This window comes from Coccomyxa subellipsoidea (genome assembly GCF_000258705.1).
Source record: "Coccomyxa subellipsoidea C-169, whole genome shotgun sequence".
In the NCBI taxonomy this organism is placed as follows: domain Eukaryota; kingdom Viridiplantae; phylum Chlorophyta; class Trebouxiophyceae; family Coccomyxaceae; genus Coccomyxa; species Coccomyxa subellipsoidea.
Genome location: NW_005178037.1, coordinates 1,511,373 through 1,536,868, shown reverse-complemented (window position 1 = coordinate 1,536,868; position 25,496 = coordinate 1,511,373). Strand labels below are relative to the sequence as shown.

Below are 25,496 nucleotides of genomic sequence, written 5' to 3'. Positions count from 1 at the left end.
GATTGCTGGAACAGCTGTGCATCCATTTGAGAATGCCACCCGATGTTGTGTACGGCATGGTGTGTTTCTTTTGTTCCTTGGGTGTGCCATGCTCTGTCTGCAGGGCACTTCTTCCTTTGTGTAGAACCGCGACCGATTTCGCTTTCCAAGGAGAGCTTCTAGAGGCAGCGTGATATGTCGATGTGGTATGACTGTACATTAGCCCTCTGAGGCATCCATAGCAAACTATGTCTTGTTCAGAACATGCCTTTGGTTTCAAGTGTGATGTTTATGTGATGGTGATTTTGTCATTTGTGCACCATCTGTGCCCTTTTGACAGGTGCTGGGATGCAGATCCAGTGCCACACTAGCTTGTAACGATTTCATTTATGGAAAAATAATGATTCACATAGTGATCAAGCACATGCATCTGCATCGTCGACTCCCTCTCCTTGAATGCATATGCACCACCAGCTGCAAAACTGCACTACTGTATACAACCAACTCTCTCATACATTTGAGTTGCAGTATGCATTAGGTCTAAAAAACTGCCCAGATAATGTAAGGCACGTCAGTCCATAATGCAGATGTCCTGCTCATCTTCCAACAGCATTACAATAAGACCATCTAAGTCACTGCATGGGCAACCAGCCGGTCATCAACTAGCGTCCTTCAGCACTGTTAAACCCCTCTCCCTCGCACAAATCCTCACACACTAAGTAATCTGACGGGGTTGGACATCGCCTTGGCAAACGCAGCAAGGAAGTCCGCGGCAACATCCCCGTCAATCACCCTCTCGTCCGCACTCAATGTGACCGTCATGCCAGCCTTGCCCACAGGCTGCCCTTGTTCTAGGCTCACAGAATGTTGAGTGCCTCCAATAGCAAGAATGCCCGCCTGCGAGCAGCACAAGGCATACTTCATGCATATGCATATTCTCCCAGGATCCCAAACGCACATCAGCGCCCCATGTTATCACAGCACATGCTGCATCTCATCAAGGGCACGTCAACTGCATCTTCACGCATGCACAGACAGAACACCTACCTGAGGAGGATTGATGATGGCACAGAAGCGGTCCACATTGAACATGCCCAGGTTGGAGATGGTGAAGGACCCGCCCGTGAACTCGTGCGGCTGCAGCTTGTTCGCTCGCGCCTTGCCAGCCAACTCCCGGACCTGTCACACAAAACCCTTCTCAAAATTCACACCTGACTCATCCCCTCACGACCCTGCTTCTGCATCCACTCAGCAAGGCACAAAGAAGAGACAGACATATCACGTCCAGACATGAAACTCAGCAGTCACTCAGTGAATCAGCACACACTCAAGAGCATGAACAAGCAGGCACACTTCCCTGCTCCACACACACACACTCAGCAAGGCACACAGCAGTCAAGACACAGCATCCAGCATGCATAACAGCAGATTCAACACGCAAATGCAAGCACAAAATTGGGCGGGCATTGCACGGACCTCTGCAGAGATCTGGGTGAGGGACTTTTTGTCGGCGTCTTTGACGATGGGCGTGATGAGGCCCTTGTCGGTGGCCACGGCGATGGAGATGTCCACGCTGGGGCAGGGCACAATCTCCCCCTGGCTGCTGTCCCACTGCGAATTCGCGCGCGGCACATCCACCAACGCCAGCGCCACCGCCCTCACGATGAAGTCGTTCACCGACACCTGACCAGTGCAGAATTTTTAGCGCCAAAACAACATAAAAAACACGAACTGGCACCACCGTTTTACAAAGAGTGCAGAAACATTCTCTGTTTGTCCAGGTGAATACTAAAGCTTCAGATCTCAGCACAACAGGCCATTCTCAAGACATGCATGAACATTTCTTTTCCTAGACAGCCTCTGCGCCAGCACAGAGATCTAAATAAAAGTTCAGACAGCTCGGCAAGAGATGAACAAGCCCACCTTGGCGCCTTGGTCTTTGAGCGTCTGGCGCAGCGAAGTGACGGTGGCGAGGTCGGCGTGGCCGCGCAGGTAGTAGTGGGGCACGGTTAGCTTGGACTCCAGCAGCCGCTTGGCAATGATCTTGCGGATCTGCGAGTTCGGCATGTCCGTGTAGCTCTCGCCCTGCCCCCGCCTCCGCGGCCTCCCCGGCGCCGGCGCAGGCTCTGCCGGCTGCTGCTCCTGCTCCGGCGCGGCCGACGCGGCCGGCGGCGCCGGCGCCGCAGAAGGAGCCTCCTTCTTCTCCAGCTGTTTCGTCTCCTGCACTTGTCACACCGACACCGTGACTGGCACGCCCTGGTACACATGCATCAATTCCCGTGTTCCTGGAGGACAACTGCAGCACCGCTCTTGTTCTGCATCAGCTGGCACCAGGCAGGCGTGGTGGACGCCAAACATCATGCGCAAGGCCAATGGAGAAGTGGTGGCCAGTAGCAGTGGCAGTAGCAAGAGGGCCACCTGGGGTTTGGGGGACGGTTTGAGGCCGGACTCGATGGCGGCCAGGACATCGCCCTTGGTGACCATGTTGTGCGGCCCAGTAGGCTGGATGGCGTCCGCGCGCAGGCCGCTCTCGCGCAGCAGCTTGGCCGCCGCGGGGCCGATTCGGTGGTTCACCTCAAAGTGCTGTGGGCTGCCGCCCTCCTGAGAAGCCGGCACGCTCGTGCTGGGCCCTGCCAGGCGATCCCACACCATCATACATGCATGTATGTGACGCCGGTGTTGCCTCAAAATCTCCAACCAAAATCACCAAATTTGGACATCTTGCAGCATTACAGAGATAGACAAGCGACTTCTTAGGAGCTGCTCAATGCTTCAAACTGCAAAAATGCTGACAAAGTAGCTTCAGAGATCCAGTGTGGAGCGTGGCAAGACATACCTGGTGCCGAGGGAGCCTCCTCTTCCAAGGAGGTATCGTCTGATTTGGGTGCTGCTGCGGGCGCCCCAGAAGGTTTGTAGTCCTTGAACTTTCCGACTGACTCCTCATCGTCGACCAGCACGATAAGGGGCGTGCCCACTGAGATGTCCTTCTCGCCATCCGGCACCAGAATCTTGGCGACAAAGCCGTCGTCCTGTAGCATGCATGGCATATAAGCTCATGCTTCACAGCCATTCAATCGTGTACCAGCACCTGTGGCTCCTGTTCCGCTCTGGTAACAAGACACCGGCAACCCAATTCCGTCAGGGAAGGACAATGTACTCCTGTCCTTCAAGGGTAAGGCTTGCCTGGTTCTCCCAGTCCATGGTGGCTTTGTCTGTCTCCACCTCAGCAAGCACATCTCCAGCAGTCACTTCCTGGCCCTCCTTCACCTTCCAGGTGGCAATATTGCCTTGCGACATGGTCGGTGACAGTGCTGGCATCTGTAGTTCCTGCACTCATGCCATAGCCTCCAAATCGTAAGTAAGCAGGACCCACACAGCCGTCATGCTCTGCACTTCTGGGCTGCTTCCCAGTACTAGACTGTGAGTCTGTGATCTCAGCAATGAAGGATAGAAACTCACTGTATGGGGTGGAAGGTCGCTGAAGAAGCGCTGCTGACCACCCAGCTGCAGCCAGGGAGACCCTCTCCTGGGAACGTCAAGTACTCCAGTCATCCTGCCACAAGAAGAGACTTTTGTGATGTACAAATGGTCTGAATGTTGCAGAGGGCTGGGCATGTACTCTGGAAAGGTTGTCCAGCAGGCGTCAGGTTCAAGGATACCTAGACCTTTTGGTGTCGTCGTCTTGCAAGGAAAATGGGACCAACATATGTGAGGAGAGATGAAGAGTATTGCATCCTTCAAATTTTATGTCTCTACTTGGAGAGTGTTGGCGAAGCTCACCCAGAGTAATGTGCCTGCAAAGCATCTCCTGTTGACAGTTGCCTCGAGGACACAGTCCAAAGGGACGCGGTCCATCGATTCAAAAGCCTGCTATATCTTTGAATAGATGAGGATCTCATTTCTAGTGCAGACTGCCAAGCTATGGAGCCTCAACCCTAAACAAACTCCATGCGATCTGCCCAGCCGAAAATTGCAGATTCCTTCCAATGATGAAGCTTTGTTGATTGCGTGTCTGAAAATGCACAAGCTGGTACTCTGGATGTGACTTGTGCACCTAGAATGTCCAAAAACGGTCGCTGCACAGAGGTCATTTGGTCAGGCCGGCAGAACATAAAGTTTGTAATCGTACCCATGCAATTTCCTTCTTTTCCTCCCGTTGCTTGCGTATACTGTTGAAGTTCAGGATGGGTTGTCATAGTCTGCCCAATGTCTCGGGCCGCTGGGCAAGGATTCCCCGGCCCCAGCGTTTGTGCATGCGTTGTGCCCAGCAGGTTATTGGGGATGAGCGCCACCTTGTGTTTGAGTGCCCTGCCTTGCAATCTGTTCGGGACAGATATCCTGGGCTGTTTGGTGCAGCCATTGTGACGATGCAGCAATTCATGTGGCAGTTGGACATTGTTGGTGTTGCACATTTTGTGATGGATTGTTTTGATTATTTGGATGCTGCCAGTTCATCCAATCAGCCCTAGGCGGCTGGAGTGATGTAATCTTCCTTCCTTCCTTCCTTCCTCCCAGATACTTTTTACAGCGTGCAAACCAATCAGATTTTAGGGTAAGCTCAGACTCTCAAGTTAGTGCCTAGCAACTCTATAAAATTGAAGACAGTTGGCTAACGCAAAGAGCTCGGGCCTCAAAGCACTGGCAATTACTGTGCAGTACTTCATGGAGCACTCATGGAGACTCTCCTGTTGAAGGAGGGCAGGGCATCCTGCAGGTCAATGTCAAACTGCAGGCTGAGCACTGCAGCCACGCAGGCCAGAAAGGGTGCCACCAGTAGCCACTTCAAGAGGCGGTGGAAGTGCATGTGGAACGACAGCGCAAAGGTGTCCACAAACATTTGCTTGTTCTCGTCCACCATCTCTATGCGCACAGTTGCCGTGGACCGCGTCCGTGGGCATGGCACCTGCAACAAGCCGGCAAAACTTCCTAAGTGTGAGTAATATGCAATGAGTAACATGTTGGAGGAGTGCCATGCAATGCCCTCGAGGATGCATCATTCTGCATCAACGCTGGGCATCCTGGACCTTTACAGATCAGGGCACTCGCAGGTGAGGTGCACAGGCTGCACAACTGTTGGGAGAGGTGGGGTCTTGCCTCCAGGGTGTAGATGCCTGGCTCCTGGTACACAGACGTCGTCCCGATGACCGGCTGATCGCCAGCCTTCATCTCCTCCACACCCACACCCTGCACAGGCCCCAGTGCGCACATGTAAATTGGACTGGAATAAGAGCTTGCATACGCACTTCTATAGCCCATTTCTTTTCAGTAGCGCTCGCAATGCCATGTCTTGCATTTCCTCTTGCTTCAGCTGCAGAGAATAGTCTTCCATGGTTTCAGAGTGAGCAGAGCTCAGGAACGCTTGAAGCACTGAATTCCATAGCAGGGGCAGATCTCTGCACAGGCAGGGGATGGCGGTGCGCACCTGCAGCCTGACAGCCACGTTGTAGGGCCCCCCGGTGGCGTTCCTGCCGCCAACAGTGCTGCGCGGGCGCTTGTCAATGATCTGGAAGCGCACTGCCAGAGTCTGCCCGCGCACGTCGCGCGGCGCCCTGCTGGCCGCCACTGCATACACGCCCTCCCAGTTGTACCTCGCCACAAACCCGCTGTGCTCCAGCACCTGTACCATTCCAAGGACTAGTGTCATCTTCTCAGCCAGAAAATAAGGGAGCAAGAGATTTCCACCGCCGACCTGCAGGGCCTGCATGAACGGTCCTCTTGTCCAGCACAGCCTGTGCAGCTCTGCATGTAGGGGAAATTCAGCGATCTTCAAAGACCCCAAATTGTTGTTACTTGCAAAATTCTCTACAGCTACCAAATTATTGTGATGAACGAGCCGGCAATGACTTAGAACCACAAAGAGAAGGGCTGAAAGGGTCATGCTCTCCATTAGGCCCATCCAGCTTAGCGCCTGTATAAAGCCCCTGCCGATCCTCAGAGGCCAGAAAAAATCTGCAAGGTCGGGAGGGCAGTGTAGAGAATCGGACATGAGATGAGAGGGGCTGGATTGTGCAGGAGGGGTGACAGGCGGACCTGGGAGGGCCAGGCTTTCAAGGGGTGGTAGCTGGCGGCGGTCTCGAAGCAGTACACGTTGCCGTTCATGGTGGCCAGGACGAGGTCCATGCGCCCGTTGCCGTCCATGTCGTCCGCCAGCACCATGCTGTACGCAGTCTCCCCAATGTCCACCGTGTCAGCGCAGCCTGCACACCCAGGCCCCAATGGTAGTCCTAACCTTTTACACAAATGCAGCAATGCCGTTCACAAATTGCAGCATTCTCTCAGGGCATGAAACTAGGGTCATCCTGTGCCCATTTCTGCGAGCTACCAATGAAGGGATTCGCGCAAAAGATAGTCCAACGCAACCGGTGGGAGCAAGACCGAATGGCAATGGTTACCAGGCACGGAATAGAATTGCACTGAAGAGTTGTTGTTGAAAGAGGAGTCAGTGAAGGCCTTAACCCTGTATCAGTTGAGCCCTATCCCTTTGCACTGGCGCTCCTACTGCTTACATGTCAATGTATCTCCTCATTTATTTTTTATAACACGCATGGCTGCCCCACCTGTGACGCCGTCGATGGCGTACAAGTGGCCGTCGTAGGACTGCACCACGGCGTGCAGCGCCGGGCCGGAGTCGCGCAGGCGCACGAGCAGCACCGGGGCGGTGATGCGGCCGCGCGTGCGGAAGGGGAAGGGCGCCACATCGTGGCCGCTGACTCCCGACAGCGCATACACGGCGCCTGACGCGCTCGCAAACACCACCTCCAGCACGCCGTCCCCGTTTATGTCCCCCAGCGACGGCGCCTGCAAGTGACAGGGTGGCCTCAGGAAGAGGGTGGCGCGGCACCTCTCAGGAGGTGCACCTGTACAGGAGTACATTAGCCATGAGTACAGTGGGGGACAAGCTTCTGAGCTGAATGGCCTTGTTGGTCGCTGGCACGGCTGGGCAATACAAAACCCTGCCTTGAAGTCCAGGAGACGATGGCTACGAAAGTGCATTGGAGTGGCCCATGCCACTTTGCTTCCTTTATGGGCGCCAAGAGTGGCTGCTGTCCAAAATACCACATGGTATCTGTGAAAAGATGGGTCAGCTGCACATCTGGATGTGGTCACAGCCATCAAGGTGTCATTCAGCCGCGCCAAGTGTTTGGCTGCTGGGCCTACCTGGGCGACCAGGCTCTTGACGTGGCGCTCCCAGAGCTCGGAGCCGTCAGCGGAGAAGGCGGCCACGTTGCCGCGCGCGTCGGCGGCCACGATCTCGAGCGCGCCGTCGCCGTTGATGTCGGCCACGGCCACCTGCGCCTGCACAGCGCCCATCTGCAGCGGCCAGCCCTCCACCGTGCGCCCCTCGCAGTCCAGCACGTACACAAATCCCTGCCAACAACCCCCAGCCACAGCGTATCAATTACCCCTCTTTGGTTGACTGACATCGCGCACCACCACTTAAATGTTTGCCGCGCCGAGGTATCAGGCTACTACCGTACCACTGAATGCGGATCGGTCGGTCCAAGATGCGAAGACCCTTCTTCACCCACGAAGGACCCTTCATTCCTGCCATTTATGTTCTTCATGGAATTAGTAGCTCAATACCAGCATGCATCTGTGAAGCAATGAGCAATCCGAAATACTGCTTCAAAGCAGATGCATGAGAACAAAGGTTATGGCGCACCATGTTTGTGCCGATTATAATCTCCAGCTTGCCGTCACCATTGATGTCAGCAAGAGTGGGAGAGGCCTGGATGTAGGCCTTGAAGGCAGTCCTGTCAGTGGACAGGTCCAGGTGCTGCTGCCACTTGATGGTGCGCGTCCTCGAGTTGAACACCACAATGCCTCCAGCGACATATTTGCTCACGTCTACGTCCTCTCCGAGCTCCTTCTTGTGCTCCTGGGTATAGCGGCAAATTACATGCATCAAGTACATCTGAGACATGCAGCCATGCAGTACCATGATGCATGATGTGGATGGAAGGGGAAGACTGCACTCCAGGAATTTGGCAGATTGCCCCCGATCATGCAGGCTCTGCTTGGTGCAAGATGTGCAGAGATCCTGGAGTGGGGCCTCACCGGATCATCATAGTAGTCTGGGTCAAAGAAGTATGAGGCAGCAATGACTATCTCAGCCTGACCATCCCCATCGATGTCTGCTATGGCTGGAGTGCTCATGATGTGCGAATCCAGCCGCAGGAAGCCCTTCTCGCGCTCATGGGGAGCCTCAAAGAACCACTCATCGCCCCACATCTCATCCTCACTCATGTCTGGGGGCGGTTTCCAGTCATCCACATAGTGATCGTCATAATGCTGCACATACCTGCAATTAGTTCAAACCATTAGGGCAGCACAGGACGGCAAAATCTAAGAGCCCAGGCTTCTTTGCTCTCTATTGACTGAGGTCCTTTATAGGTTTAATAAGGTCATGGCAACTTCAACCAGTGGGGCTCACTTGCTGTGCCAGTCTGCCACATCCCCTGAGTCAAACCCGTCGCCATCAATGAGGCCGCGGATGCCTGGGTTGTCCATGTCATGCATGTAGGATGCAGCATCATCAGACTCCAATTCCGCGTTCCACTCGTTGTGTGGGTCCTCAAAAAGTTCCTTATATGTTTGTGCTGCCTCCTCCGGAATGTCCACCTTAGACTCAGCCTGCAGAGCCACAAAAAAGTCTCTTTATCTGGCCGGGTGGTTCACATCTCCTGATTTTGCAGGGGGCTATAAGCAGAGAATACTATAACAATAGGAATTCAAAATTGCTAAAAGCACCTGCAACAGGCGCCGCTGCCCTGCTCTCAGATCTGACTGTCCGCCAGGGGCGCTCCCCGATTCATTAACAGCCAGCAATTGCCGCCGCATCCCCGCCGTCAGATTTGCCTCGACTGCAGCATCACGAAACAAGAAAGAGTCGGGCGCACGTTATGAGGGAACACTGTCAAGTCATGAGAGTGGCTGAGACTAGCCGGATATATTTGCATGCAGACGTGAGAGCAAGAAGCAGACCTGTGGAGCCATCCTGGGCATCAGGTCTGATGCCCACGTCAGGGTGGCTGTGATCAGTGGGGTCATCGTCCAAGCCTTTGTACCAGTCCTTCCTTACTCTCAATCTAGGCACCACCAGTTTCTCCGCCAACACTTCTCCCTGGGGGAATAACAGGTGTCAGACAAAGAGCACCACGCTGATGAGGCAACAGCCCACATACACCAGTCTGTGATTTTTTCAATAGCAGGCCTTGGGAGCCATGCATCACCCACCGTGTCCTTGACCACAAGAATCTCTCCATTGTAAGTTGCTATCAAAATATCGAGTACGCCGTCCTCGTCAAAGTCAAATAAGACTGGTGAGGCATGCACAAAACTTTTGTGGAAGGCCGGCCATGAGTCATCTGAGGCTTTGGCCCCATCGACTCCATCAAGCACCTGCAATCATTGGGGCATGAGGACAGGATACAAGAATCCGTGATCCCTATTCTGCATGTGTTCTTCATTCAGTTGAGCTTACCTCCACATAATGGACAAAGGACGGCACTATGATGTCCTTGTGGCCATCGCTGAGCAGGTCATGGATGATGGGGGTGGCATACACACTCGAGCTGACCTCTGTCATCCATTTCAGCCTGATATTAGTATCGCACAGGCCTTGAGGGATCTCCTCATCACCCGCGCCCCTGTTGTACCCAAGCATCAGTGCCACAAGTACATGTAGCAGCGGCACTGCCTCGGTCCAAGCAAAGCCAATAATTTGAAAACATCATCCCTTTGTGATCGCAGGCAGAGAAATAAATGCTCACGTAGGGTCGATGTGGTCATCCTCATCAGCACTGCGTTGCAGGTACTTGTTATTTCTCGCATCAATCTGCTTGTTGCTTGCAATTGGATTGCTAAGCTGTGACAATACGACATTGTTATGAAATTGTGCCGTGAAGATCAACACGAGTACAACCCGGGACTTGATCATCTGTTTTCAGCAGAGGAGAAGCACAACAATACGCTACATGCATACAGCGCGATTGCTCGTGCGGCCACCGACGTGACCACTACATTCAGGTCAATAACAACGATGCTCGATGAGCAATTGCGGGAGTAGAGATCTTGTTTATCTGCAGGTCGTCGATGTACAACACGATGGCCCCAGATTCTCTCAATCAATTGAAATTAATCTCTGCAAGGCCATTCTTGTTTATTGTATATCAGATCGTCAAACGTTGCAATCTTCAAAACCATTCTCTACATTCTTGGAAATGCTTCTCTGTCACGCCGTTTGATGACCGTGGAAAAGCCCTCTTGCGGTGGCCCTCCGTTGAGTCGTCAGGAGACTCGAACGATTCAGTGCCATGCTAGTGCGATGACTCGCAAGATGGCCCAGCAGGTCTTCCTGCTCGCTATAGAATATAACGTCGATGGCGTTCCGCCTGGAGGGAAGGCTGTGCTCGGTGCTTTGGCGGCGCCAGTGAAGCATAAAAATAAGGATGCTGCTGGGCACAGGTTTCATGAGTATGCTCTCAGGCAATCCGGATTCTTTGGTGAGTTTCTCTATCATGACATGACCAACCTGCACCCAAGATTGCGCAAAGCGCAGATAAAATAGTCGTCTAGACGCACGTGTTTACGACCAAGGTGTGCGTGAATCATAGTTTGGATTGCTAGGTGTGTTCATGGATACGCTGTCCCAATATATGATGACAGAGTACAATGATCAACCCTTGCATCAGTGATAGTCCATCAGACAGATCTTTTAAATTGTCTAAGATACTTGACTTCACAAGCCCCTGTGGAAACAGTATCTCAACTTACCCAGCAGGAATTATCAGCGTTTTCTTCCCGCGTCTATCCTCTCAGAGCGAGCTATCAATTTGTTTGATGTGCTTACAGTGTCTTTATCTGTTGCACTGCAGCCAACGAGGAGGACGTTGCTGTTCAGCAGGAGGATTCCACAGTAAAGCCCAGTCCATCACAGGGCTCATTCATTAATGACGACCAGCCTCCCCCAGGGTGAGTAGCGCTTGCATGGGCCGGCACCCCCTGATCTGATCTCGGGAATATGCCACACCTCCCTAGTAGCCGTCGCCGCAAACACTGACACTCTCGCTTTGCCGTTGGCTGCAGAGTAAGCTGGAAGGGCAAGAAGAAGAAGAAGAAAAAGTCAGAGAAGGAGGACCTGTACGCTCTCCTGGGCCTGCAGAACGAGCGATGGACTGCCACAGACGCACAGATCAAGCTTGGTGAATGCCCTGATGAATGCTCGCACATAATTTAATGCTATTTTATGGGGTGAAGATGGATATCATCCCCTTTGTCGTTGCAGAGTGTATTTTAGATGCTGCAGCATGGCATGTGGCAGAGACTCTCATACTTTGCAGCGCTTGTTGCTCACCATGGATTTCATTGTGCAGCGTACCGCAAGTCAGCACTGGAGCATCACCCGGACAAGGCAGGGGCGGCCTCCGCGGATGAGGCAACCAAGCAGGCCATTGAGGAGAAGTTCAAGGCCATCCAGGAAGCCTATGAGACGCTCTCCGACCCGGCCAGGCGCAGGGAGTTTGACTCCACCGATGACTTTGATGACACGCTGCCCATGGACTGCGCGCCCGAGGACTTCATCAAGGTGCCTAACGATCCGGCCAGCCTGCCTGCCCTGTGCTTATTTCGCGTTTGGAGAGTGCTCATTGTTCCCATGCTCTTGTGAATTGCATGGGTGCCATCTCTTCTGTACCAAGTACGGGGCTGGCGATTTGCTATAACCTCACTTTGGAGTCTCCCATGTACCTTCTTCATTTGCAGGCAAAGGGGCATGGCTATATCAGCTGGGTGACCCCAACAGTTGTCAAACGCGAACAATCTAACCTGGTGGCCCAGTCGCCATGGTTGCGTTGCAGTCATCGGCAGCGAAAGGGGTGATGTAAGGATGCCCCAACTGAGTACAGCTGATACGACTCAACCCCATGTCATTCTTTTATTTTGGCAGCTGAGTCCGATGCGGTTGTGGCGCAGGTGTTTGGGCCGGCGTTCCGGCGCAACAGCCGGTGGTCTGTGGCGACGCCGGTACCGGAGGTGGGCGAGGATGAGACGGCCTGGGAGGACGTGGACAAGTTCTACGACTTCTGGTTCAGCTTCAAGTCCTGGCGCGAGTTCCCCCATCCCGACGAGGAGGACGTGGAGCAGGCAGAGTGCAGAGAGGAGAAGAGGTGTGCCACTTGTCATCGTAAACAAGTGTGTGCGTCCCATTGTTGCTGGTGCGCCAATGGCATGATGTGGGGTATATTGGATAGCGATCCAGCCTCTCCGCCTCCTTGCTTTCGGATGACAATGCATGTTTCTGTCTGGCGCCATCGCTTGCTGTGGCGCCTGATCTGTCTGGATTTGTAAGTTGGAAGCATTGGTGAGCCTGGTTTTAAACAATGGGGGTTTTTGTCTGTGGCGCAGGTGGCTCGAACGCATGAATTCAAAGTTGAGAGAGGCAGGGAAGAAGGAAGAGAAGAGGCGGCTGAAGGAGTTTGTGGAGAACGCATACAGATGCGACCCCCGCGTCATAGCGCACAAAGAGGCACAGCGAGCAGAGAGGTGCGCTGGCACATTGACCTGACATGCCCATCATGGTTTCTTTTGCAGCAAAAGCACTCGAGTACTGTTTAGCGACATTATTGAGTTGGTATGAAGTAATCGCGCCAGCATGTCAGCACCTTTAGCTGTTGGTCCCACAATGCATTGGATCACAACATAAATTGCAACACCACGACTTGTTTAGGTGAGAGCAAATGGTTGTGGATATCCCACTTTCCGGTGCGAGTGCTGATCATGTGATGGCTGCTGGGCAGGGACCGGAAGAAGAGAGAAAAGGAGGCTGAGAGGCAGCGCAAGGCGGAGGCAGAGGAGAAAGCGCGCGCAGAGGAGGCTGCCCGGGTGGCGGCCGAGACGGCAGCCGCTGCGGAGGCAGCCGCCGAAGCGCGCAAGGTCCGGCAGATAGAGAAGAAGGCGACCCAGAAGGAGCGCTCGCGCCTGCGCAGCCTCTGTGCTGACATGGGTGCGCGCCTGAGCCCCGCTTAGCCACTTTGCATTTACTTCCGAGTTGCAAGAAATGTACTCTCTAACATGCTTAGGATGACGCATGTGCTGCAGAATCATGGGGCCTAGGATGGACCCTGCGGACTTTTAAAGCAACGCAGGTCATTCCAACGAAGGAATGGCAGTAGTGACCATTGATGTGGTAGCTGTGGTTGTAATTTGTTTGTGCATACCCGCAGGCACGATTGTGGATGAGATGGCAGAGCTGCTGTGCTCCAACCTGCAGAAGGATGACCTGGCGGCCATAAACGCCAGCCTGTCCGCCGAGGGCGCCACCGCCGCCACAAAGGAGGCCCTGCTCAAGGTCAGTTTCAAGCTTGTTCAGGCATCAATGTCCCTGTTTCCAGCTCATTGCAGATTTCCAGATGACTGGGCACGCGGCAAGCCCAGGCTTTGACCATGTCCACCATCAAGGGAGAGTCTGCGCAGCAGGATTCAAGGAAGGGGCCTCCATGATGTATGGTCCCGAGGGCAAACGTCGATCGAAGGGTTTCTACGCTATCGTTACCCCTTCAAATTATTAAGGCGAGGGAGTTGCTGACATGTGAGGGTTTCATGTTCAGGAGCGGGTGGGCGAGGTGGAGCGCGCACTTTACGGCGAGCAGAGGGCTAAGGAGGAGGCTGCCAAGCGCGCGGCTGCCGAGGAGCGCGCAGCCAAGCGCGCGGCCGAACGGCAGAAGGTGCAGAAGGCCAAGGAGTGGTCCGACGAGGAAGTGCGCCTGCTGGAAAAAGCCCTCGACAAGTTCCCACAGGTGCACTCCTCTCTACCTCGTTTTATGATTCACTGGCCCTAAACACACCAGCCTGACTTCTGAATGGGGCAATCCACTGCGGCACATGATAATTCATCTCTTCTCAGCTCCAGCACGCGTGCCTCCTGTCTTGTGCTGCTGAGTCTGCATACACACTGTTGAATGAGCAGGGCGAGTGATGCGTATCATGGTGTGCTCGTCCGCATGCTTGTGCTTCAGTGGCGCGGGATTGGATTGTGAGGCTGATGCTTTGAGCTTATCCTGCAGGGAACTGTGAAGAGGTGGGAGGCAGTGGCGGGCTATGTTCGCACGCGCGGAGTGGACGAGGTGCTGGACATGGTCAAGCACGGCCTCAAGGCCGGCCGCTTCGCGCCCAAGCAGGACAACTTCGCCGTCGCCAAGAAGCGCCAGGTCTGCCCCTGCCCTTGCCTCATGGCGGTCCCTTTCACGCCTTTTCCGTATCCTGCTGCGTGCGAATGTCGCTGCCTAGCCTACAGATGAGAAGTGCATCTCGGCAAGCAGGAGGTTCTTGGAGTCTTCCTTGTACAGAGCTGAGAAGAGCTGGCTCACCACAATTAAACAGAAGAAGGGTGTAGGGTGTGTCTTGATGGGTCATTGTGTGAGCGCAGGGGAACACAACGATTGCGTCGGACGCAACGCAGCGGGTGGAGGCCTTCACAGATGTGGACGTCAACTTGTCGGGCAAGGCAGCCGCCGTCCTCGGAGGCCCCGCAGAAGCCGCTGCACTCGCCAACGGCCACGCCGCCCCTCAGGTACACAGCGATAAATTTGCTAGTCCTCATTGCCCTCCCGAGCCTGCCACCGCTAAAGTCCTCTCCTTTCTGCAAACGGAATAGCTCCAGGGCACGTAAGCTGTCATCTTTGATGCAGTGCACCACAACAGGGCCGTTTGCCAGGTGATTCCTTGCTGTGAGAGGAGCTAGTGGATTGAAGGTTCTTGAAACGTCTGTGAATGCCTGCTTGTGGGCTGCCATGCCCTACAGAAATACCACACAGGGTTGGGTCACTGATGCGAAGCGGCTTGCGGTGCAGGCAAATGGCAATGGGACGCCGCGGTCAGCGTCGAAGCGGGCGCCGGCGCCGATGCCGGCGGCTGCTAAGGAGGCGCTGACGGAGAACGGCGGCGGCCGATCGCGCGCGCGAGCGGCCAACGGCAAGGCCAGCCCCGCCAAGAAGGAGGGCGCCTGGTCCGAGGAGCAGGAGCTCGCCCTCGTGCAGGTCAACCATTTCTCTATCTATCCAGGGGGATCTATATCTAACATAGATCCCCCTTGATCAATCTGCTGAAAGGGTGTTTTTGTACCATCTTTCATGATGCACCCTTGTTCGTCCTATCTGAATTTTGTTTTGAATCATCATTCTGTTCACTGGCCTCCCTAGTAATACGATTGATGTCCATATACCTTGACTGTGGATTAGACATGATAACAGTGAGGTGCTTGAGATGTAAGGAGCAGTATCTGTGGGTTGTCAAGGGAAAAGTGATGGTTTTACTTGACACAAGGGAAGAGAGTGAATGTGGGATTTGCTTGTGCGACAGGCGCTGAAGAAGTTTGGGAAGGATGACAAGGAGCGCTGGGAGAATGTGTCCCAGGACGTGCCGGGCAAGAACAAGGCGGAGTGCATGCGCCGCTTCAAGGAGCTGCGGGAGAGCTTCAGGAGCAAGAAGGACACAAACTAGCAAGCTGGCATGATCTGCTCTGGCCAGCCGAGCGCACCTCAGAAGCAACAAGCGATGCAGTGGTAGCCTAACGTTCTGGAATGCAAACATTAACATACGGGCTGGCACCATTTGGAAGCCTCTGCTGCCCCAGAGAACAAAGAGCTGCTGCTGCTTTGTGTTATTGCTGGAAGCTGCTCCTTGTGCAGCAAGCAGATTGCAGTATGGTGCTGCGCGGTACTCGATGCTTTCAAGGTGCTGGCAGTAAGAGACGGCAGGTGTCACCATTCTTATAGTGCCTAGGCGTCCCACACTGTTCATAAGAATATGAGTTTCTGCAAAGATGTGTCGGAGTAGTACAGCAGGACGTAGCCAGTTTCTAAGGTAGTCAGCCATAGCAGACCATGTTGGACATTTTTTTAAGCACAAACAAATCCCTGGTGCTGCATATGCTTTGCTGGAAGAAACGCGGGTGCACAAGCGCGTGCTGCTGCATTTCGGGATGGTGGAAAGTATTGACAGAACTGCACTTGTGGCAGCATTCAGGCAAACGGATAATGACATGAGGGAAGCCAAACAGCGTTGACAATCCGATGTTTAGCAAGATCCCATGTTTGCCTCATTGCAGGCAAACGCATACCTATAGGCAAGTCGTGGAAATTTCCCCCAGAAGCAAGCCATCATGTTTTTATGTAATATTATAAGATCACTCTGTCTCGCTCCTCTAAAACATGATGGCGTGACCAGAAGATTGGCAGCCTGGTGTGCACTAAAGGTGCAAGCCTGGGTCACATCCCCTTCATGATCATGGTAGACCCAGACTGGAGCCGCCAGTCAACATGCTATGGTGCCAGAATACGGAAGGATCGTCTAGTTGGACCATTAGTAAAATTTGCCGTTAGAAAATCTGCAAACTGATAGACCAATGAAGATGCACGACACATTTGCCACAGCTGCTGTTTATATCTGCGTTATTGGCCTGGGGAGAAGGAATCTACAGGTGGCTGCGCAATAACTGGATAATTGAATGCTGTCCGTTGGCAGGCAAATGGGGCCGCATGACAGGAAGGGGCTTTCCCTTTCTTCTCCCTGCAGCAGGCATACACAATTTGAGAGTCGGGCATAATAGTTTTCGGATCCCACAAGGGCACTCAATGATAAATGGAGTTTCTATCACCCAAATTCATCATGCCCATGAAGATCTCACCGCCCAGCTATGCGCTCCAGGTGCATCTGTGCATATCCAAGATTCCTGCTGCCCATAGCTGTCGCCCTTGACCTCCTAGTGCTTGCAATGCTGGGCGCCCATCCCCACTCTGAGGCCGTTGGCTCGCCATCGATTTGCACTGCCCTCTCACCCGCAGCATGCTCCTTTACTAGACCTGCTGATGCTGCTTGTATGCATTTATTTTCACGCAATATTCTCGGCGGGACAGGCAGAGAAGACGTTGGAGTGTCGTCTCTATGTTGCTGTACTGTATCGTAATGCACAGAAGACTTGAATGTGTCAAGCTCTGTCGTCTCCTGGAAGGGTGTCCTCGCGCTGTCCCCCATACAGGGCTGGCTGGGCTGCATGCTGAGCCTGCGAGCATCCTGCAGGTAGGTCTCCAGCATGTGCGATTTATTTGTGAGATCTGCCGGCCTCTGCCCCGCACATGAAACACTTGAGAAGCGGCCCAGGCTTCTCAACAGCGCGGCTGCTCTGTCAGGCGGCATGGTTACTTGTGGCCGAGCAAGAGCCGGCCAGCCATGGGAGGTAGGCTGAAATAGCTTAGACTGCTTCAGCGCATTTAAACGTCCTCCAACGTCCCGCTTGAATGCAGGGCTGCACCCCAGCTGAGGGCTCAGCTGGGTGGGCCTGAGCCGGTCATGGCTCCTTGTACTGCTGGACCACGGACTGGCCCTGCATGGCTGCTGTGCATTGCTCTGCCCTCTGCTCTGCCTCCGTCCCAGACTGGGCACGCGTGCCTCTGGCATGCACAGATGGGAGCGCCGAGAAGGAGTCTGTCCATGATTAGGGACACGTTCAATGCCCCGCACGTTGAGATCTGCAGATTGGCCTGTGGGCCATAGGGGTCTGAAAGAGTGAGTTCTTTTGCTGTCCTGATATTGTGCTTGATCAGGCAGGAATAATTCCTGGTGATCGGGCCACCTGCATGTGCAAAAAAGGAGCTGACCGACGGTTTCGGATAGCACAGAGCCACACCACTGCCAGAGACGGTCTCAACCTTGTGTGAAACAATCATTGCTAGAAACTCTTAGCGGATCTCACCTTTCATCAGAGGATACATAGATTTCAGATTCGGCGACACCAGGAAGCCGCCAGGTTAGGCCCGCTAACTGTGGGGATTGAGCATCGCTCATGAGCCGAACGCAAAATATTTTGCACCCCAAGCCGATGGACGCATGGATTTAATCTTGGATGTTATCATTGTCCCAGGATAATCAGTGACATACTCCTGCTGTGTTTAGGATGAGCCAGATTCATCCGAGCAAGCCTTCGAGTAGTTGTCCAAGAATAGCCTTCCACAGGACCTTTTTGTCAATTGAAAGTCCTCTTGAGGTCATCACAGCTCTCAACGCAGCAGCATTGCTTATTCCGCCGAGCATCTATCATTGAAGTGGAGAATGGCGCTCGATTGTACCCTAACAGTATCCGTCCTATAAATAGGGAGGAAGCAACTTTGCAAGCTCTTGAGGATCAACAATGTTGCAAATACTACAAAGGGTGTAAGGTCTCTTTTTTACAGACAAGGAGTACTTAATTTCCAAAATCTCTCCATCTCTGGTGGTGTACTTGAATCGCCAGTACTGACCAACACCCTGAACAGGACATATACACAAATAGTCTTCTATCTAAGAGATATCATGGATGTTCAAGCAGGTTCAAACAGGTTCTGCTTGATGGCCCTTGCAAGAGCCAGACCTGTTTACTGTGTCTGTGATACCACACATTCTCTGGAAGCTGACTATCTTGAATACTGCCTCTCCTCTCTGCACAGGAATCCAAACACTTGAACATTTCGCCGACGAAAACTCATCTGTTCTACTTGCCTTGACAAAAGAGAGGCATGCGAAGGCAAATGCCAGTACAGCCACTGCTTGCCACCTTCCCAACCACTTCTGGTAGAGGCACATTACAATCATCCTGCTGGCTCCCTGAAAGGTCGCCCTGTTGTTGGCTTTCCCGCCAATGGCTCTCGCCTCCTCACCCAACTCGATGCCTTCAGAGCTGCAAGCAGGCAGTGAGTTCTGTGAGACAGCAGCTCCAGCATATAAGCATTTCCAGCAGCCAAACTGGACATGCATGCCGCCAAAGAAGTGTGTGCAGCTCTCTACCTAGTGTTTCCTCTGTGTCACTGACTTTTCAAGCAGCTACTTTCTAGAGATGCATGCCGCCAAAGAGATGTGTGCAGCTCTCTACCTGGTTTGTCCTCAGTGTCATCCAAGGGGCAGCCCAGCTCTAGCAGGACGCAGAGAGCCACTTTCCGCTTTGCCTGCACCTCTGTCTGCGCCCATGCCTCCGCCGTCAGCGCTCCGTTGTCCAGGCTCAGTCTCACAGCCTTTTTGTTGTCCCCATCCCTGGCACAGAAGGCGAAGATGACTCAGCCGCAAGAATCCTTTGCATGGGAACAACACAAATGAAACTCTCAGCCTTCGACATGAACCTTGATGTCTGCCCATCGTTCACAATCAGAGATGTCTTGTATATTGCAGGCATTTCATGACACTCCTAGGCAGCCATTTCTCCCTACATCGCGCTCGCACTGCCTTGTGTCTCTTCAACCACTTTGGGCTGATCACAGCTGATGCATTGCTCAACATTAACAAGCATACAAGAGGAAAAAGGAAAAGCACCGGTTGTCACTGGCCCACTGCAGCCTGCCGGGGTACAAGTGCTCGGCTCTGTTAATGGCTGAGCGCGCATCCACGGGCTGCTCATCATCTAGCCACGTCAGCCCCCCTGGCAAGCACATGGCAGCATTCAGCACCACACTCCCTTGAAGCCTTGGCGACACTACACTGTGATCAGCACGAGGGGCAATCCACTTGTTGCTGCAAGTTCATAATGCAAAGATATGTGCTCTTTGTTTCTGCGCCTAGCAGCAGGCAGGCAGGCATGACAGCAGGTTTTGCAGTGGATACGTAGCTTACTCTTCATGCCTTCCTCCACTTTGTCACAGGCCTTCTTGATGCAGCTGTCCTTAGCAGGCTGCAGCTCCCTATGTACGCCAAACCCCAGCACCTGCAGAAACACAGCTACTTAATATGGCGATCAGACTCTGCCAACTGACAGGCAAGGGTTGCATCTGCAATGACCAGTGAGCAGCTGGACACCAGAGCCATGGCTTGTGGAGTGAGCCGCTTCGGCTCTGATTGTCCAACAGTCAGCCGCTCCTATTAAACCCATTTATTATGCGCCCGCAATTCAAAGGCACGCTTGCCAAGCAGGTGCCTGACTCACCTTGGGACCCAGGAGCACGCGCGCGCAGCACCAGTCCTCGACCTTCCAGGTGTGGTACTGCAGCCGGCGTTGCCTCAAGACTGCATGCTCCCTCACCGCGGCGGGCAGCTCGTCCAGGCTGCCAAACTGACACTCAGGGGGAAATGATGTGGTTTGCGTCGCACGCACGCTGGCTGGGAGCGGGCTGGAGTCCCCTGAGCAGCCCCAGCATCCGTTCGCCTCAGAGCACCTTCCTCAAACCCTGCCTGGTGCAATGATAGCCCAGGATGAGCACAGGACGCCCCACGCCATCTCGGGACAAGGGAAGCTAACGCACGGAGGTATATTGGCCTGCCAGCAGTCAGAGCATACCCCAGTTTGCCATTCACGTTGTGCTACCTTGTTGGCGGGGCGGCTGTGCGGGCGTGCCGTCACTCGCATCGTTCGGCCCATTTGGAGTGTCAGTGGGGCCGGCTGGCGCACTGGCCCGCCTCCTTGCTGCGCTGGTGGCAGCCGGGGACGCGCTAGGCCGTCTGCCCCGCCCCTTGGAGCTGCCGGGGGATCTGAGCGGCAGGTTGGACCCCCCAAAGCCCAGGGGTATCCCCTCGGGAGTCGCCTGGCCAATCTGCTGCGCGCTGGGCCCCGCTGGTGGCTTAGCCGGCGTCCGATATGGCGACGCCTCCATCGGCACTGGTCCTGCCCCGTCCTCATCGCTGGGGAGCTGCACTGATAGCATCTGCGGCTGTTGCCCTTGTGTGGCGCCGGCTGCTGCTGGGCGGCTGGCCTGTGGTGCACCCTCTGCAGCACCTCCTGTGCCGGCAGCGGATGCAGCCGTGGCGGCAGCAGCGGGTGCGGCAGACTCGGCATGGGGCTTGTCTTTGAGCTGCATCCAGGTCATCTCCAAGTTCGGGCTGAGCGACGGCCGGCGCCTGCCGTTTGCGTGAATCATCGGCCGCTTGGCTTTGTCTGCGGCGGCGTCGTCTTGCCCCTCAAGGCTTCGTTTCCTGCCCGGCTGCGCGCTGCTGCCGGCCGCCATTCCCTGACCTGCTTGCTGCGGCGCTGCTCGTGACGCTGCTGGCTTGGCTGGCACAGCGGTGCCAGCCTTAGCGCCGGGGGCAGGTGCCCGGCCTGGGGCGGCAGGCTGCACTCGGCCTCTCCCCGGCGGAGGCTGCCCCCGGGGTTTCACCCCCTGTCCCGGGGGTTTTGATTGCGCGCCGGCCGGCGCCACCGCCATCATCCGCGGATCTACAGCCGCCTGTTCCCACTCGAGCAACCCATCAGGACTAATTCGCCAATACGTACACCCTTCACAGCAGCCTTTTGAAAACTGTTGTCTCTGCAGCATAAGGCGATGCACATTGCTGGATGTGCATTGCTGGACAAAACCAAGGGGATTAAACAACAATCGCTAAGATCCATACCCGCAAATTCCCGAACTGCTTGGGAGGTGCGCCCGACGGCCCCGCCGCTGCATTGCTCCCTCTTCGTGTTAAGTCCGCCGCTGCGGCCGCTGCGGCCGGGGCCGCAGACCCCCTGGGGGGTGGTGCAGGGTTTTGCTTGCAGCCCGCCGCGGCCCCAGCTGGAGCGCCCCGAGCGAAGAGCGCGGCCGCGCCGGGCTGGCCGTCAGGAAGGCAGCCCCGCCGGGAATCCACAGGCTTGCGGGCAGCAGCGGCGGCTGCAGGCGGCTGCCCGGTTCCGGCGTTGACGGTGGCCCCGTATGAGTTGGCCGGGGAGAGCTCTAATGGCACAGCTTCCAAGGTTCCCTTCTTCGCTTTCTGCACCCACAGCAGATCACTGTTTACCCCTTCTTATGAGATGGGGTGCACAGAGACCGGGCAGAAAGGGACTGTCAGCAAAGCACTGATTTCCAGTCATCACTGCAAGCGGACAAGGTAACTTACGCTGAGCAGGTGGCAGATGCGCGGCCATTGGTGCCTGGCAAAAGGCCGCCCCTCGCGTATGTCCCTGATCTTCAGCGGCTTGGCATCCAAGATCTGTTTGCGCAGGCTGTCCCTGGGGTGGCCCTCCATGGTGTTGTACATCCAGCCGCGCGTTTTGCACAGCACGTCCTGCACGCCCTCCAGCTCCTCCGCCAGGCTGCGCACATGCTCCTGATCGTGCATTGCCACGCCGTCGTGCACTCCTGCGAGCCGTTGCGGGTTGAACTTCTCCACCTGGTACAACTGCCCCTGCGACTCAGCCGTCCACACCTGGCACACGGCACACAGATCTGCTCTGTTCACCTCGGCATTGCAAAACCCCCCTTAGCATGCACTCCATGTGATGGTGTTTGCATCCCACAAGGGCACAATCATGTGTTCCTACATCGAGCTCTAGACAGCTCTCACATGCAGGAATTTGTCAGGCAGGTGGCATGCCCGACGAAGATGGGTAGGATGCGCACTGCTGGTTGGTCGTCGATGATGACTGCGAGGGGCATGGCCGAGTTGGGGGGCGTGCAGGGCGCGGACCAGGGGTGCCCCAGCAGGCCCATGACATGCGCAAGATCCTTCACTGGTTTGACATTACCGTCCTTGTCTTTGGAGTCCTTGTCTTGGTGCACATTGTGAAAGCGCTTCCGGCGATCCGCGTAGGGAATGAGGAGCGCACTCGGATCCAGGTGCCTCCAGGCTTCCAGCGCGTATGAGCGATCCGCCGTTGTGCACACATACACCTCAAAGCGCTCCCGGCCAGGCCTGCCCATGCAATAGAACAGATCAGGACACAGACTGTGGCCAAGACCAAGCCCAGACAGAGCTCTGTCAGGAGGTGAATGCTGTTCAAGGGCCAAGTGAGCTATCCCGGCCTCCGCAGCGCAGGAAGGAAGACAGGTCATTTAATGCAAGCGTGAAAAGATTGGCATGTGACCTTTGGGCATTGTCTTGGCCTTCAAGCCACTGGCGCAGCCTTTCCCATCCAGGGCGTATACGCATCAACATGGACGTCTCCTTCCTGGTCGGATCAATGCGCGTCACCACAACACCGTTGGGTAGGTGGATGGTCGGCCGTTTCACAGGCGGCACCCCGGCTTCTGACTTAGCCTCCTCCACACTGCGTGAACACCACAACGAGCGAGGCATTTATACATGGTGTGGGACGGGTCTTGGTGCTGGGCATGCAAGCTCCATGCCAGACACATGGGCTGGCTGCAAAGAAAATATGGTGCTCAGATGGATGGCTTGAGTAGAAAGAGGACAAACCATGCTTTGTGAATCTGGCCGTTCAATGTGACGCTGTTTGTCTGTATGAATTGCACCAGTAAGTTATAGTCCTCCTCCTTGAAAGCTTTCTCCCTCTTCAGCTGCAGCTTCTTCTCTACGTTACTCCTGCAATTGTAGGGAATAACAATGACAATCATGAAATCCTTTGCGCATCTTGAAGCACTCAAGACCAAAAACGCGCTAGCAGCACTGGTGACAGTACACCGCCACAGGAGGCAAATGTGCTCACACTGAACAAGGAATGCAGCGAGGCGTACCAATTGCCCCCATCTATTTCCGCTGACAGGTCCTTGATATGTTTCCTCAGCTGGTTGGCTGTGAAGGCCTCCAGCAGGGTCTCATCCAGGTCCAGCACCAGTGGCAGCCGCATGTTCTCAATCAAGGCCGCAGCTGCCTCCGCCCCGCCACGCGCTGTCTCGGCCGTGCCACGCGCCACAACATAGCCCAGAAACACGGGCACAGGAGTCTCGCCTGCGCAGCACCAACATATAGGAATCACTCCATAACTTGTGCATGCAGCATAACAAGCTTTGGGCAGTGGCAGGCGGCAGGCAGGGAGTCAAGGGCAGCAGGATGTGAGCAGCAAAGGAGGCCTGCGCCCTCGCACCGTCTAAGGCTCTCTCAGCAACGAGCAGCAGGTCCAGTTTGTCGCTCGCTGCAACGACTGCCGCCTTGTTCTCCCCAAGGCACTGCGCATGCTGCTCCTCCAACACCTTCGTGCCCCTGCACGGCAGGGCAATGGTGTCAGCTCAAACATCTGCATCCCCCCATACTACATCCTGTATACTTAGGGACCTACACAGGGAGATGAGGGAAGGTGCGCACTCTGGTGTGAGTTGTGGCGATGGCAAGAGTGCCACGCATGAACCTGGCAGCAGCACACACAGCACGATCAGACCTGCAGCTAGAAACTTTCTGACTGTGGGTTCAGAATTTTGACAAAATCATGCTGATATGGGAATTGAGAGCAGACCTCCGGTCAAAACATGCAGCACCAGCCGCACATCCTTCTTACAGGTCCTGCAAAGCATGGCAGCAAGTGTCATATATTACATTATTAGCAGAGGCTCGCCCAGCATCAAGAAGATTCTGAACGATGCAACACACCAAAGCTTGAATTTGTCTCTCTGGCACAACTTCCATTCTCATGATTGTGCTTTCTGCTATAACCACAATAGCCATTGCACGATGAGGAGAATGCAAACAATGGGCTGGTTGTTTGCGGTGATAAAGGAAGCCAGGATTCAAGAGCGTCACAGTGGTTGAATTTCTTTGGTCTGGATCATCGTACAGTTCAACTTGGTGGCCGTTCTGCCTCACAAAGCCGGTTAAAAATCATGCACAATCTCAGAACTGGTGGCAGTACCCGAAACACACCATCAGGATGGAAGTACGGAATTCACCAGTAGTCGCGAACTGCAAATTCAGAAGGAAGGTCCGATGTCAAGCTTTGGCTCCAACCCGGTTGAAGCTGGCAATCGCAATCAACAGGCTGGTTGTCTCCAAAATATAGCCTCATCCTGGACAAATGCGTCTCAAATGTTATAACGTGTTGAGACCATTATTTGCACTGCAACCTCACATGATCTACATGACCTCGGGACGCTTATCAGTATCTCCATTGAAGCCATTCAAATTCGTTATTGCCATTTGGTACACCAAGGCCTTCCTAGTCATGTTGGATGAATTAGTGCCTTCCACTTTCAGACGTCAATGAGAACAATCCGTAGTGAAAGCAAGCCATTTTACGGTCCCAAGGATCTCCTTCGTCTCGCGAATATCGAACCGTAACATACCTCAGGATCTCATTAGGTATGATATAATCGCCTCAAAAATATTACGGCGGATACATCCCATTTCTTTTTGTCCAGTGTCTTTTTGGTGAGGAGCTATGCAGTATACCTTGTCTTGGGCCGACAGCTTTCAAAGCCGAAGGTTTCCGGATTTTTGCGGGCTGACTAAAATGTTGGGGATTTGTTCCTACACACCAATACATTGTCGTGGGACGTTAGGAAAATCGAGCTAGTAACATGGAATCTTTCCTAAAATGGCTATATCCTGAATTGGCAAGTTTCCAATGACCCCACTACATCATGAGGCATGCAATAATCACGGACGCATTTGTCAGGGTATGCAAATTTGCAAAATGCACAACGTCATCACTCCTGGAAAATGCCTCGCAACACACCTATTATTGTTTGTGATGCCCGTGACGTCGTCGAGCATACTATGTACTGAATCCAAGCAATGGCGCATGCGCATGAGCGCACTTGTTCCGCGGCCAGCGACCCGGGGTCATACTGAACGCCATGGCCATCAACATAATTTCTTCAACTTGAACTTCATCTTGCCATAGGGCTGTACAACAAACCCTG

General features: G+C 54.3%; 4 protein-coding genes across 4 annotated transcripts; 1 reads left to right on the top strand and 3 right to left on the bottom strand.

Annotated features, from left to right (window-relative positions):
* Positions 1–458: 458 nt before the first annotated feature.
* On the bottom strand, positions 459–3,297 carry COCSUDRAFT_23293 (Lipoate acetyltransferase; the record flags this gene model as incomplete). The annotated part of the gene is made up of 7 exons (XM_005648624.1): positions 459–876; positions 1,027–1,158; positions 1,456–1,662; positions 1,903–2,124; positions 2,398–2,569; positions 2,812–3,008; positions 3,130–3,297. The coding sequence occupies 7 exons, from the start codon at positions 3,295–3,297 to the stop codon at positions 688–690; spliced, it is 1,287 nt and encodes a 428-aa protein (XP_005648681.1). The 3' UTR covers positions 459–687.
* Positions 3,298–4,639: 1,342 nt separating this feature from the next.
* Positions 4,640–9,646, bottom strand: COCSUDRAFT_65762 (integrin alpha N-terminal domain-containing protein; the record flags this gene model as incomplete). Its single annotated transcript, XM_005648623.1, has 13 exons — positions 4,640–4,882; positions 5,107–5,163; positions 5,402–5,596; positions 6,010–6,176; positions 6,537–6,777; positions 7,138–7,347; positions 7,643–7,858; positions 8,038–8,281; positions 8,414–8,613; positions 8,731–8,843; positions 8,965–9,103; positions 9,217–9,381; positions 9,464–9,646. 13 exons carry the CDS (start codon positions 9,644–9,646, stop codon positions 4,640–4,642), a joined length of 2,373 nt encoding a protein of 790 aa, XP_005648680.1.
* Positions 9,647–10,306: 660 nt separating this feature from the next.
* COCSUDRAFT_65761 (DnaJ-domain-containing protein) lies at positions 10,307–15,477 on the top strand (the record flags this gene model as incomplete). The annotated part of the gene is made up of 13 exons (XM_005648622.1): positions 10,307–10,484; positions 10,857–10,953; positions 11,068–11,183; positions 11,355–11,566; positions 11,953–12,146; positions 12,385–12,522; positions 12,777–12,982; positions 13,203–13,327; positions 13,587–13,775; positions 14,043–14,186; positions 14,405–14,548; positions 14,829–15,014; positions 15,337–15,477. 13 exons carry the CDS (start codon positions 10,307–10,309, stop codon positions 15,475–15,477), a joined length of 2,070 nt encoding a protein of 689 aa, XP_005648679.1.
* Positions 15,478–17,323: 1,846 nt separating this feature from the next.
* COCSUDRAFT_41430 (hypothetical protein) lies at positions 17,324–25,438 on the bottom strand (the record flags this gene model as incomplete). The annotated part of the gene is made up of 15 exons (XM_005648621.1): positions 17,324–17,460; positions 18,881–19,038; positions 19,315–19,420; positions 19,612–19,702; positions 19,922–20,115; positions 20,300–21,155; positions 21,322–21,675; positions 21,802–22,110; positions 22,305–22,596; positions 23,101–23,226; positions 23,379–23,592; positions 23,729–23,844; positions 23,947–23,989; positions 24,095–24,141; positions 25,392–25,438. The coding sequence occupies 15 exons, from the start codon at positions 25,436–25,438 to the stop codon at positions 17,324–17,326; spliced, it is 3,090 nt and encodes a 1,029-aa protein (XP_005648678.1).
* Between the last annotated feature and the right edge of the window lie 58 nt (positions 25,439–25,496).